Source organism: Prosopis cineraria, unplaced genomic scaffold (genome assembly GCF_029017545.1).
Source record: "Prosopis cineraria cultivar Desert tree isolate PC_DT_omini unplaced genomic scaffold, ASM2901754v1 PC1, whole genome shotgun sequence".
Taxonomy (NCBI): domain Eukaryota; kingdom Viridiplantae; phylum Streptophyta; class Magnoliopsida; order Fabales; family Fabaceae; genus Prosopis; species Prosopis cineraria.
The window spans coordinates 4839098-4853910 of NW_026555332.1; the positions used below are offsets into that span (position 1 = coordinate 4839098).

At 31.3% G+C, this 14813-nt stretch overlaps 1 protein-coding gene across 1 annotated transcript; it reads right to left on the reverse strand.

The window, feature by feature from the left end:
* Positions 1–7577: 7577 nt before the first annotated feature.
* Positions 7578–12135, reverse strand: LOC129322964 (sucrose transport protein-like). The gene is made up of 4 exons (XM_054969440.1): positions 10818–12135; positions 8508–8571; positions 8331–8374; positions 7578–8207 (listed from the first exon to the last, which is right to left on the reverse strand). The coding sequence occupies exons 1-4, from the start codon at positions 12075–12077 to the stop codon at positions 8037–8039; spliced, it is 1539 nt and encodes a 512-aa protein (XP_054825415.1). The 5' UTR covers positions 12078–12135; the 3' UTR covers positions 7578–8036.
* Positions 12136–14813: the final 2678 nt, after the last annotated feature.

Genomic DNA, 14813 nt, shown 5'->3' on the forward strand with positions numbered 1-14813 from the left:
AAGTTCATATAAAAACTTGAGATAAAGAAACCAAGAATTAAATAAAGAATAAATTGCCATGTATTGACAATATGATAATTGGCTCTAACAATTGTCATACACATTTTGTGGAAAATATTTAGGGTCAATGAGTGTCATGAAAAAGAATTGGAACTTTGGTCATAGGAGATTAAATGGAAGCAAGAAAAACAAAGAAAAAATAGTAAAGTTAAAGGATAGTAAACTTACCCTTCATTGCATGCTTGGTGTTTATGCTTGTATAATGATATGTAAAATTTGTTTTCTTAATTCTATAAATCATGAATGAATGTATGAAGCTTTGTTTTTAAGTGTTCCATGGTTCATGTATAATGTATAAGCATGTAACATGTCAATAAGTTAGTTATGAAGTCATTTAATGCAAGTATATGTTATATATGAAACTTTTGCCTTGTATGCTTGAATGATATTGTTTAATACTCTCTCTATCCTAAATTATAAGACACTTTTAAATAAAATCTCACATACTAATAAACCTTATTAAATAAACCTAACAACTTTATCCTTTCAAAACAAAAAGATAAACTTTTCAAAAATACCCATCATTTAACATAATGAAAAGAGAAGTGATGGAAATTAATTATAGAAAGAGAATGAATAATCTTTAAATTAGAGTATTTAATAAAACCTTAATCTACTCAAAGTATCTTATATTTTAGGATAAAAAAAATTCTTTCAAAAGTGCCCTATAATTTAGGACGGGAAGAGTATTAGGGCTTTCTCGAATCTCAGCCCCAAGGACTAACTATGCTAGGTTACAAGCTTCCAAAGGAAGGGTTGGAGCAAGAAGTAAAGGTAAGTGAATTAGGAAGTGATTTTTTTTCCTATGGCATTACTTTCATAGAGATGAAAAATTTTGTAAATAAGTCCGTAAGCTATATAAATTTATTATGAGACTTTGGTATGTATAAATGATATGTGTGATGTATGATGGCCATTTTGGAGTCCTAAACTAGCCTTGAAATCATGATTTTGACGTGCATGATTGGGATCGTTTAGTTTAGGCTCTTTTTAGAGGAAAGTTACTATTTCAATATTTAATGTATAGTAAACCATAATGCTCATGGGAATTTTTATGAGAAAACTAGACATATAAATATTTCCAACAAGTCCTAAACCAAATCTTTTGGATATGTAAATCTTGAATTATGAATTTTTAGTTATAGCACGGGTCCTGTAAGAGAAACAGAATAGCTTTGGAAAAACAAATAAACTATGCTATTTGAAACCAAAAATAATTTGGAATGTATTTTTATCACTTAAAAGAATTTAATAGCTTTCAAGAGAAATTTAAAGCATCCTCATACTAATTTTTTAAATTTAGTTATGAATTTTTAAAGTTTAGTAAAAAATTTGGACTTGCGAAATGAGTAACAATTCAACAATTAATTTGTGAAGTTTAATTTATGGACTTCAATATTTATTTTACCTGAGCCATGTGGCTCTCAATTACAAAAGGAAAGTGTTAAAAAGATAGGATTTGACATTGTCTGAGAAAGGAGATAAAATTATCAATTTCCTATCACTAAATGCATCATATTTAAAAGATAATTTGTCTTTGTCTCTTATGAGTAGCTTTTTTTCACTTATTTTTTCTCTATTCATAAAAAAATATCAAACGGTCAAATTGAAAAAATAATTAATAATCAGTTTCTTATTAAAAAAATTTATAAGTTATAAATGGATCATCAATTACTTGTAGAAGATGATTCATATATAGGATCAATGCAAATAGTATTTATCAATTACGTGTATTTCATATTAAGAAAAATAACAACTAAGATTATTTTAATAGGTATATATGGAAGATAAGTTCAGTTTTAAAAGTTGTTATTTTAAATTGAAATTCTATTTTGTAAATTTTAAAGTTTATGCTTTATCTACAAAAAATTAAAATTTAAATAACACCTATCAATAAAAATTAGTGTAATTAATAAAGATTTGACTTATAATACATAATATTGTAATATCAAAATTCGATGCCAGTGGAAGGACTTTATTGATAAGTGATTTGTAAGTTTTTTTTTTTTTTGTAATCACTCTTTTGATTTTAGAGGCATGCCATAGCACTAGTGAGTCTCCAAAATTCAACTCACCTAAACATTCTTCTAACCAAAAACAAAATTTAAATAACACCTTGTTTTATTTCAGAATTTTTTTTATCAGCATAATATTTTATTCATGTGCATATTGAAAACATAAATAATATACTCTTATATATTGAAAAAATCATATATAAAAAAATTGTCACTCACCATATTTTGGACCCCTTACAGCCCTCATATATGATCATAGTCCCAAATTACATTATAATTATGTGCCTAAATATTTAATTAATCTCAATCAAACATAATTCCCTAAGTTAAAATCCTCACATATACACAATGTTTTAAAACCTAGACTATAAAGATCAGCTGTTCAGGTTTTTAATGTTTAACCAGTTGAATCGAAAGTTAAACCGATAACATAATAGTTAAGTAAAAAATATTTTACATGGATATAATAATATAAATATAAGAAATAAATACAAAATTAATATATATATATATATATATATGTATGTATGTATATATAATTTGAAACTTTTTTATATGCCCTTTTTTAACAAGACAAGAGTATTTGTCAATCCTCCATTAACATGTCATCAATTAGTCAACATAAGAAATAAAATGGTACAAGAGATTCATTTAGAGCCTCAACAAATATGTTAACTGAACTTGTGCTAGAGAGCTATACATACTCCCAGAAACCTAATAAGGTTGAGGAAATGCTAGAATTAGAATAGGACAACGTCCATTCCACTCCCAGATTAGCTTTCCGTTATTCTTTCTTTACAAAATTCTTACAATGGTTCTAAATTTAGTGCTCCAGTTATTTTTTTTTAAGAAAAAATTCCCATAAAAATTTATATTTTATATTATATTGAAAACACTTCAAGCTGCCCTTGTTCTATGGTCATTACAATAGAGCATTCCTTGCTTCTTTTTGTTTGGAAAATAAAAAAATCATCTGAGGAGAAGGCGAGGAATCACGACTGAAGAATGACGAAAGAAGGATGAAGAAGTTGCAGATGTAGATCTTGCAAGATGAAAGCCAACGATTGAATGTGATGGAGGAGAGGAATGGAGGGTTTGATTTTGGGGTTTGGAGGGCTCTAGCTTGTGTCCCCATTGTCCAAGACTGGGGTTCGAGAGGGATACGGGTTTTTTCGGGTTAGGAGTAGAAAAAAATGGACGCACCTTTGAACCACCCGGCTCTTCAAAAACGGCTCTAGTTTGCAGTTTAATACAGGTTCCCGATCCAAAGGCTGATTCAGGAAGGTCCAACTCCAACCTGACTCAACATTCCAAATGGCTTAAACATGAAAATCAAGTTGTTAGACTGGCTAGTCGATGGACCGTCTAGTCTAATCCAATTTTGAAAGCATTGTGTATGCATAATCTCTTCAATTAAATTTTTACTTTTTTCCTTTATAAAAATTTGTTGCTCCATTGCATCTTGCTCATATCAAAATGGCTATTGGTCGCACCATTTTTGCATTAGATATCACACCTCACTCCCCCCCCCCCACATGATCCTTTAATGTGTAATTTTTTTTAAAAAATCATTGATCATCCCACCTTCAATTTACAGTAGAACAACAGACTTTACAAATATATAAATTTATTTTATTTTATAATTTATTCTCTTATGCATTTTAAAAATATGTAGATATAAATAAATAGATAATAAAGAGGTAGATAACTTACCAATGGATTTGGATTGTACTATCTGAATCATTGAAAACTATATCAACAATTAAGAAAAATTTACTTATTTATTAATCTTAAATGGAGTATAAATTCATAGTTATTGATTTGAATTTTAATGGTTCAGATGATACAGATATTCAATGCTTGTACTAAGTACAGTCACCAAATTCAAATCCCTTACCAATATCATGTCCATTGTGTGGTACCTATGTAATGAGAAGAAAAGTCTGAAATTTGAAGCAATGAATATAATTAGTTGAAATGTTCATAAAACAAGAATATAGTTAGGTTAATTTCTTGGTTAATAAAATTATAAAGTTGATGATATTAGATGTCTATCTTCTGGAAATTTTTATTTGATTTTTCTGAAATATATAAGGAAAATTCTGGAAGCCTGTTTTTTCTTAACCAATTTTAGTAGAGCAACAAAATTTCTTGGAAGAGAGCTTCTCTCCTTCCGCATGTGCAATGATAGGGGGTTTCGAGAGGCATGGATTTTTTAAATAATTTTATTCAGCAACCCAAATACAATATAAATATAAGTAGATAGATTAATTTAAGTTGTCTTTTTATCAAAAAGAAAAAAGAAAAAGATATACCTTATATTTTTATTTTTTTTAAATTCTCCGCAAGACTCACAACTTCTTGAACAAGACACCTCAATCTGGACCCAATTTTTTTGGGCATGAAAAATGGACCCGTTTTCCACAACATTTTATGGCCTTTTAGACAGTGTCCGCCTAAACACAAATCCATGACCGAAATTTACTCAAGAAAACAAAAGCCCTTCTTAGGCTCTTCGTTCATTTTGATGCCACGAAAAAAGGTCCCCCTTTTTTTCAAAAAAAAAACCAAAGCCTGGGACTGCGTTTTAAGATAATAAAAATACTAATTATTTAAAAAATAAAATACAAATCATTTTCATCAATGAATTTCCCGCTGTGTGAAAACTTTAGTAGAAAAAAATAGATGTGGGATATAAATTTTTTTAATAGAGTGAAAAATATATATGTTATACAAAAAAGAGTGAATAATATATATATATATATATAAGTTGAAATGAAGTAAGTGATAGGAATGTCAACGACAAGCTATCCCGCACAATAATATCATCTCTTTTTTTTTTTGGTAAAAGAGGTTTTGAATTTAAATCTAATATTGACATATATATATTTTTTGGCCATAATTAATATTGATATGTTTATGTGTGTGCATGAATGTGTGTGGGTGTGTTTATGGGAAAGAGTTAGGTTAGGGATAGTTTTGTTTTTTTTTGTTTTTTTTTTTAAAGTTAGTAACTGGAATTAATTCATGTCATACTTATCTAACCTCTGTGATCACTTCAATTCAGTAACTTCCATGTGCCTTACTTTTGAACTTCCTATGGAACTTTTTAATGACAATACAAGCCTATCACAAAATTGTAACCTTTCTTCTCTGTTGGCCAAAAGACAATTTGAACCTTAAAGAGTGAAGGTAACCATTTTCCCGCAATACTACTCAGAGCTGACAAGTTGTCTTGAAAATCCAAACCTATCTCAATCTCACAGCTTGCTTTCTCCAATCAGAAGCAGATTCTTTTTTCCAAAACAGTACAATAAATTTTTAAATTAATGCCAACATGTCCATGCACCCATAACATAACTGGCCATATAAAAGAAGAATTTGCAACCAACAAGAGATATGTTTAGAAAAAAATGGATAATATTTGTTGGCATGATAAAATAATATTTATATTTTTGTTGGAAGATATGCTTATTTTTAATACCGACCACATTTTAAATAAGATTGTTTAAAAAACACCTATGATTAATAAAAAAATAATTTACATTAATGTATAATCTTTTGCAATCTATCACCATCCATCCACATGCCTTCTTTTCAGCCAACAATGTCCACATGCCCATTGTAATCAGAAGCATTCTCTCACTTTCTCATCCACCATTTTGCATATTTCTCACCCTATCTTAAAAAATAAAAAAATTGTAAACCCTCTTCCTATCTTTTTACCTGCTGTTTAATTAAAATTTCAACTCACAAATTTCGAGATGCAATTATAATTAATATATTATATCTCTTTCAATTTTCTAATATTTCACTTTTTTTTATTATATCATGAGGAAAGCTTTTGATGTCCATTCATATCTCTTTTCATTCTCGTCACCTTATAGGTACCCCTAATTTATTTAATTTATATTCTAAGAATTAAAGTTTGTGAAGAGGAGGCATCTATTGAAAAATTAGTAATTAATGTTTTAAACCTCTTCGAATAACAGATAAATAGTAACAACAAATTTTCCTCAAAAGTGACAATTATAATGAAACGGAGTAGTATCTTTCTAAAATTATTGTGACTCCCAGAAAAAAAATAAATAGCCAAGCTTAAATATTGAAGAATTATTCTTTTAATTTTCAATTAATATTTCCAAAATATTCGCATCCCCTCCTAATAAGGTTGTTAAATTCATAAATTTAAGTAAATTCATGACATAAACATAAATTTAAATTATAAATTTGTAAGAGTTTACCTTTATCAATAAACAGTCAATTATATGATTAAATAATTAAAATATGCTTATAATTTGATTTAAATATTTCAAATATAAATCCATCTACATTGATAGATTATCATCCAAAACATAAAAATTTCAAAATATGGCAACTTATTTTGGGTATTTTTGTTTTTTTATTAATGTTAATTTTGTTTTTTTAAAGTTTTTTTCTTCTTTAAACCAGGTCTCATCATTTATATGAATCGAGTTCTATGTAATATATACCTAACTTGCTTAAATTGATAAAAAATCGACAAGCATAATAAGTTTAACTAAGTTTGCATATAATTCAAGACTATAAATTAGTTGACATAATTTTATAAGTTAGAAATGTAAAATTTGTAAGCTTTTAAGTTTAACTAAATATATATCTAGTTTGAATTCATAAGTGAGTTGACAAGATTTTATGAACTAGAAATGTAAATACGTTAAACTTATAGAGTCAACTTGAAAGTTTAGCAATTACATCTCCTAAAGTCATATCACCTTAACTTGGTCTACCTTCTATTACTTATAGTGCAAGCATATAATTCTTTCACTCTTAAGTTTGTTGAAGATTGAGAGAAGTTAGTTCATTTTGATTATATCTTGCTATTTCATTCTCAAGTTTCTAGCCTACTACTTGAGTTTCCTGCTTAGTGATTCATTTTTTGGAGAATCACTTTTGACTTTTTGCCCAATGATTCATTACTTTGAAAGTCACTCTTGAGTTCCTTATCAATGATCCATTCTTCCAAAAATTACTCTTGATTTTTTTAAAGATTGAGGGAAGTTAATTCATTCTGGCCATACCTTGCTTCTTCTGATTTTTCTACCTAGTGATTCACATTTGAGAATAACTTCTACATTTGCATTCATTAGATATTTTTAGAATAATTTTTAGTTATTATTATGTTCACATGTGTGTGTTGTAAGCTCTTTAGGTCAATAAAGCACATCACTTTTTTCCAGTTTCCTTTCCTTCTCTCCTTAGTTCTTCCAAATAGCGATAACACCTTAACTTGTAACTAAAATAGCAACGCAAGGCGGTAATTAAGCAGATTGCACAAGTTATTGGGATATTATTAATAAACAATAACTTAAATAATTCTCAACACAAGAAGTTCAATTATATGATTATATTTCTGATCACTTTTAGTAAGAAAACATGGAAAAGAAAATATTGAAAAGAGAACAAGCAAGACTCGCTTAATAAATAATAATTTGCATAACGTGTGGAATATGACATGAGAGAGAGAAAAAAGAGGAACTGTTTTATTAGTAGCAACAATAAAAATGGAAAGCAGAAAAGGTGGGGGTGAACCGGGTCCAAGTCATGACCGGTTCGGTTCATACAAACCATCCCACACCCCCACCCTTGCACATTATTTTAAGTGGCTCACTCACCCACTCTCTATCACTACTTGAATAAGTCACCCCAAAATGGAACCAAATTTTTCATTTAATTTTTTATGATATGGTCTTATGGGGTCCTTCTAATTACACACATTCATGACCAAACTTTACAACAAAAATGAACATTCTCAACAAAGAAAGCTCATTTGTTCACTTTCCTGCTAGCTGCCACAAAAATGGCAATTCTTATAAAGTCGGACAGAACATGAGCCTTAAATTTACGTACTTACGTAAGTACATTTATATATATTAAAAAGCTGGGACCCCAATTTAAGAGAAAATTTGCTAATTATTTTCATTAATGAAGTCCTCCTCCGACGGCAGGCTTGAAGTCCGGCGGTGGCGATGGCAACAAGATCATTGATAATATGCCACTGGCTGCGGCCGCCACCGCCCCCGCCACAAACGCCGGTAAGTTGCCGCCACCAAAGAGCGCATCCCAAGGTCCATTAACAACGGATACAAACATCTATATTAAAAAAAAAAAAAAAAACAGAGAGATTATCATTATTGTCGTGTAAAAACTTGAAATTGGGGGAAATGAATAGTATTTAATTTGTTTAAAGGAATAAACTGTGAATCAATTAATTACCTGTGGGATGACAATGGCAAGGTTGAGAACTGCTAAAGATAACCCTGAAAATATGAAGCAAATAAAAAGAATCAATAAACAGTGTGAATTTCAGTTCAAGTGAATGAAGTGAGATCCCTGAATCATTATTGAAGTCAATCTCAGAATCAATCAATATTAAACTGGTTTAATATTTACCTTGGCCTGCCCCTGAGGTGGTGGAGAAAATGGATGCTAGTGCAAAAGGAATACTGTAAGTAATCTGCACCCAAAAAAGCACAGACAGACAAACACTTTAGTAACTTCCACGTGCTTAGAGAAAACCTTTGAACTTCCTGGACGTGTAATTTTGTAATAGTAACATAGGTGTTTTCAGATTAGCTCAAAAGGTAAAAGATGGTTCAATTCTGATTTTTTTATCAATAAAAAAATTTAAAAATACTTCCTTCATTAATAAATATAAAATATTTTTAATTAAATTTTATATAAAATATTTTTAATTAAATCTTACTTTCAATAAAAAAGTTATTTATTTTTAAATTAATCCTATCTTTTCATATTTATCACTATTAAACGCCTTATAATAAATATAAAATTATTATCAATAGAGGCATTTTAAAAAAAAGTAATGACTATATCTCAAAAGATTAAAAATATCTTATATTTTTGAACGAATGAAGTAATAAATTTGAATTTTCATGAGATATTATTCAATGTTCATAAACTTCATTTATTATTTGTAACCAGTCCCAAAATCAGATATAGTAAGGGAGTAGTGTTGTCATGGGCAATTAATTTAAAACTCTATTGAATCTCATGTGAATATGGAGATTTTTCATCATTACCGACTTGCCTGGAAAATCAGTTCAAATCCAAACCTACTTCAATGTCACAACTTGTCTTCTTGTGTTTTTTTTTTTTAAAGTTCAATCCAATTAAAATCATGCTCTCTTTTGTTTTGTTTTTCTTTTTTGCCTCGAATTAATGCCACGCTTTGGACTTTATGCCTATCAGGGGAAAAAAAATTGGCCTCAAAAATTCAGATTCTTTTACGGCTAAAATCCAACAGACTTTTGTGGAATGCAGAAAATTCATGCCTAACTCTTATTCCACTACCTGTAAATGTTCTTCCACCCACACAATTGGCATATAAAACACTAACAACTTGCATAACATCTTTTGGAATCACCATCCAACTTGTTAGTTCGTTTAGGCATCAAAATAATTTTTTGTTGTTGTATTAGTTTGAAATTCAAAAGAAAATATAATAATTTGGAAAATAAATAACATATAATATAGAAATGAAATTAAAATTGAATTCATGTGAAAAAAATTATAATACAATAATAATATGATAAATACAGCTACTCTCGTGGTTTTTATGCCTAACGGAAATTGCTTTCATGTGCATGTAAAACGCATCACTCTTGGCATCAGTCATCCACAGTTTCAAACTTACTAAATAGGATTTTATTTGGGGAAATTGAAAAAAGGACTTGTTAAACAAATTAATTGGAGAAAAGGAGTTAACTTGCAAAATCTTGCAGAATATGGAAAAAAAAAAATGCAGAATCATGAAAGATAAAATGCATAGTTTGAAGAAAATTTGCAGATTTTAAATCTTGCCCCTTTCTCCAATTAATCTGCCTATTTGTTCCTTTTCCGCAATTTCCCTTTTATTTTTTTGTTTATTTTAATTACATAGGTTTTGGCCCCTAAAATTGTAGAACTTTAGACAAGCTATCTTATAATTTTGGGGAAAATTATATATAAATTCCACACAATGAAATTAGTTGCTTACAAGTCTTGTCACATGTAAATACTAAAGTTTGACTTGTAATTGTAAAAATTTTACTTATAAATGGATTAATAGTAATGAGAAGTAGTGTTATAATAACTAGACTGAACCATCATATTCAATCGGTTGAATTAGAAACCAATTATAAGTTTATTTCAATTGTAGTCGAGAACCACACAATCAAAGAACCAATTGAACTGGTTAAGATAGGCAGAACCAGCAGGTAGACGAGTTGAACAAGTCTTATTACTTTTTCTAATTTTTTTTAAATTTTTATTTTTTAAAATTTTAATTCATATTAATAAACAATAATTTATATATATGTTTATACCTGATAAGCATTAATGAATGAAAAATATAAGCAAATATGCAAAGAATATGTATATATATGTATATATTTTAAAATTATAAATTATAAATTACGAGTTAAGTGTATAAATTTTTTATTAAAATATTGAACTATTAATGGATTTTTTTTTTCATTTTATGTTATTTTGATTGAGATTTTAATGTTCAATTTTATTATTATATTTGATTATTTTTTTATTTTAAGTATATATTATTTAAAATATATGAATTTGTTCAAGATATATTGCAGTTCGAATGGGGAACTCATACGTCTACCAGTTCAATAATTCATCCAATTTTCTTAACATTAATCATAAGAACTCTGAAGTTAATTTTAAAAATAAAATTGATAAGTGACTTACCGCCAGGGGAATTCCGAGCAAGGCAAAGAGAGACAAGGCGGCGCCGTTAACTCCGGCGGTAGGCGGCAGAGGATCGTTGGATCCGGGGGCGTACCGCCGTGAGTGCTCGGCCAACTTGGTGATCAACACGGTGGAGGCCAAGCAGGCGGCGAGCAATATGTTCACAATTCCCCACAGCCTCTTCACGCCCCCAACCGCACGCGCCATCACCTCCACGCCCAACGACACCGCACCAAGCACCACCGAGTTCAACATAAGCCCCAACGACCCCGCGTGCACCCCCTTATCGTACGCCTTGCCTTCCCCAACCTTTCCCCCGTACACCTCCTTCGCCATCCAATCAGTGTCGAACATCAAGAACGGGAACCAAGCAATCCAGTTCAGACACGTCACCCCGAGTAAAATCCACATGGGCCTCTTGAGCTCATGGAATGACCCCAGCATTTGCCCGAAGCATGGTAAGCCTCCTGATCCCTCAGCCACTGAATCATCCCCCTCGTTCCCGCCTTTTTGCGACTGGAGTGGCTTCTCCTTCACGTAAAACATGGCGATGGCTGTGAGGAACGTGAGAAGAGCGATGGATATGAAGAAGCAGCTCTTTAGGTTGGCGCAGTATTCGTTGCAGGCTTTGGTTTTGGTGAACGCGAAGCTCTTGTACAGCTTGCCGTCGGCTCCGGCGGCGTATCCCAGCACGTTTCCGACGGCCATGAAGAACGAGAAGAATCCGTTCGCCGTGCGTGTCTTTCGGTGGTCCCCGGCGGTGAGGTCGGCTAATAGAGCTCGGCACGGGCCTTGGAGCATGTTGTTGGCGACGTCGAGGATCCAGAATCCGAAGACGAAGACAGCGATGGAACGTGGTCTTGTTTTCTTCTCGAGGGAGTCGCCTATCATGTGGCCAAGATCAGCGGAGTAACCGATCAAGAAAACGGCGACAGCCACAGCTAGTGCTCCGGCTGCGATGAAAGGGCGACGGCGGCCGAAGCGGGAGGTGCAGCGGTCGCTGTGGTAACCGACAATTGGTTGAACCAATAAGCCGGAGACTGGACCGCAGAGCCAAATAAAGGAGGCCCAAAAGTGGGGGGTACCGAGGAGCTGGACGTAGGGAGTTAGCAAGGAAAGCTGAAGAGCCCATCCAAAATTGATTCCCGCGGCAATGGAAGCGACGACGATGATTTTCCGAAGAGGGCTGGATTCAGGAGGAGAGGAAGCTGGTTCAACATTGAGAGAAGGAGGTTTGGTGTTGTTTTGCTTAGTAGCCATGATTGATCACAGAAACAGAATAACTGAATATAGCGTGGCTATTGGTTTAATGAAGCAAGAGGGAGGAAATCAGTGAATTTATAACGAGGAGGAAGGAATGGGTTTGCATGCAACTGTAATGAGAACCAGAATCAAGTGTGGACCGGTGGGCGAGGGAGGAATAGTTGGTAAGTTCCTACTTATCTCTAAAGGAGATACTCACAATTTAATTTTACTGAGCAATTTAACATATAATCAACAGCATCACATTTTGCTGACACTATTTACTGAAGTGAGGTAGAGTTTTTATATTTTATATTTTAGATTATATATAGATTCGCATGAAAAATATTGAATATACCTTGTCCTATATAGCATTTGACTTTCACTTTTTTTTTTTTTTTTTTATGTTAGAAACTCCAACTCTCATTCCAGCTATTCAGGGGCTGCTCTGGCTCGTTCTGTTTATAGTATGCCTTTATAGCTTCATCCTATGAACAAAAAACAAAATTTCTATGGATCTTTCTCTTCTTCAACACGAACTTCCATGAAATACGGTGCAGAGAGGGGCCGGTGGCACTAAGGCTGTATTCACTTGGTTGACATGGATGAATCGGGGTTGAGTTGTGCCCTTGTTTTTGGGTTAAATAACGTGCCATCCTCTTCTGAGAGTAGGTCATCTTATTCTGTGCACTTTCGTCTCTGACTTTCATGATTGAAATTTTGATTTGAATTAGTTGAGTTGAGGAGTTGCTTGTGTTGGAAGTTCAGTTTCAAATCTCCTCGGTTCGCTACATGATTACTTTCTCATGAGTCATGACTATATATCTTGAGCAATTAATGCTATTCAGACAGAATATAGCACCTTGCTGTAATTTTTGGTTATTTACCAAGTGTTGCAATTCTGAATCATGATCTTTTCTCTGTATTCTGCATGATGATGTTAGCGGAAATTTTGGTATCTTCGGGTTGTTCTGAGCTTCTAGTTTTCATAACAAGAGCGTAGTATAATCTGTGCAGCCTCGGGTGTGCTGTCCAGAATAGACTTCCAACTCCTGAAGTTGTGTTGCATCGCATTGTTTTAATTGTGCATAGAAAAGTAAGATTAAGATATATGGTTTTTCCCCCCCCCCCCAGTTTGGGTGGGTTTTAAGCTAAGGTTATGCTGTTTGGTTCAGGTTAGCGCAAAATTTTATGTCTGAAGAAAGATATAGCACTGATTATAATTCTACCTTTAGTGTGTTAAAGTTTAAAATGAAAATTTTGGAGTATATATAAGCAGGACTGCTGTAAATTCAGTTTCGATAGTTATTTTTCATGCCATAATATCTGTTTGTATGTTACGTTGAGCTCGTGTTGAGAGATACTTACAGGCATATGTTTCTGCCAAATGTTCTTCTTTTTTTTCCCCTTAGCCTGTGCCAAATATTTTGTGTATTAGTTCTGAAATTCTGCACTTGTGTTACTAAAATTGTTCAGATATGATATTCCTAGATACATGCGGTCCGTTATTTCAAATTATGGTTATCTTTTAGTTTCATAAATACAGTAGAATATAAGATCGACTTCCTCTTTGTATCGACCTGTGCCAACTCTCTACCTAAACACACTGAAATACAGTAAAATGTTTCCTTCATTTAATCAGTGAATAGTTTTTAAGTACTGTTCAAGATGAACAGTATAAAATTTTATAAACTTTATATTTACTATTTTGTATTTACTATTGATTGATATGTATTGATTTAAATTTATTTGGGTTGAGGAGTTTGTGTTGGAAGTTCAGCTTCGAATCTTCTCTGCTTGCTCCATTGACTCCTTGCTCATGACTGTAAATCAAGTGTTGGCACTTGAGAATTTGAGTCATGATCTCTTTTCTGTATGCTGGTTGATGCCGATGTTGGCCGAAATTTTGTTATATTAATTTATTTGAGTTTCGAGTTTTCATAAAAGGAGTTTACTGAAACCTATAAAACCTCAGGCATGCTCTGCAAAATGGACTTCCATCTTCTAGAGTTCGGTTTCTGTGCCCAGTATTTTTAATCGTAGAAAAGCACTGGGCCATTCAGATTTTAATCTAGATGATCCAGATTTTTTTAATTTTAATTTTAATTTTATAAAAATAAAATTAATAATTTTTTGATAAATATATTCATCATTAATTTAGACAGTACTAATTCAATTTGAGACTTCAATTTAATATTATAATTTTTATAAACTGATTATCTAGATGTACTCTGGATAAGACAGATTTAATATTAAATTTTTTAATAAGTTTTTATTTTAATAAATATAAAATAAAAATAGAAACTTTAAATCTAGGCCTTGCATATAAAAATTTAATATTGAATTTGGACTGTTCAGAGTACATCTAGATAATTAATTTATAAAAATTACAACATTAAATTGAACCATTTAAATTTAATCAGTATTGTCTAGATTGATGATGAATATATCCAGATTGATAATAAATATATTTATCAAAAAATTTATAAATTTTATTTTTATAAAATTAAAATTAAAATTAAAATTAAAAAAATCTGGACCATCCAAATTAAAATCTGGATGGCCAAGATGCTTTTCTATGATGAGCACTAGACTCTCATATTTTATACTTACTCCGTTAAAAAATGTAAAATATTTTTAATTAAATCTTACTCTCAATAAAGTAATTATCTACTTTCAAACTAACCTTTTTTTTTATATTTACTCATATTAAATATTTTATAATAAATATGAAGTCATTATTAATAGGAATAC

Excerpts from the sequence above, each read along its gene's own strand:
- LOC129322964 (XM_054969440.1), bottom strand. The coding sequence starts at position 12,077 with ATGGCTACTAAGCAAAACAACACCAAACCTCCTTCTCTCAATGTTGAA. Across the intron at positions 8,572-10,817 it reads TGCTCGGAATTCCCCTGGCG|ATTACTTACAGTATTCCTTT; the intron begins GTAAGTCACTTA and ends TTTTGGGTGCAG. Across the intron at positions 8,208-8,330 it reads TTGCCATTGTCATCCCACAG|ATGTTTGTATCCGTTGTTAA; the intron begins GTAATTAATTGA and ends TTTTTAATATAG.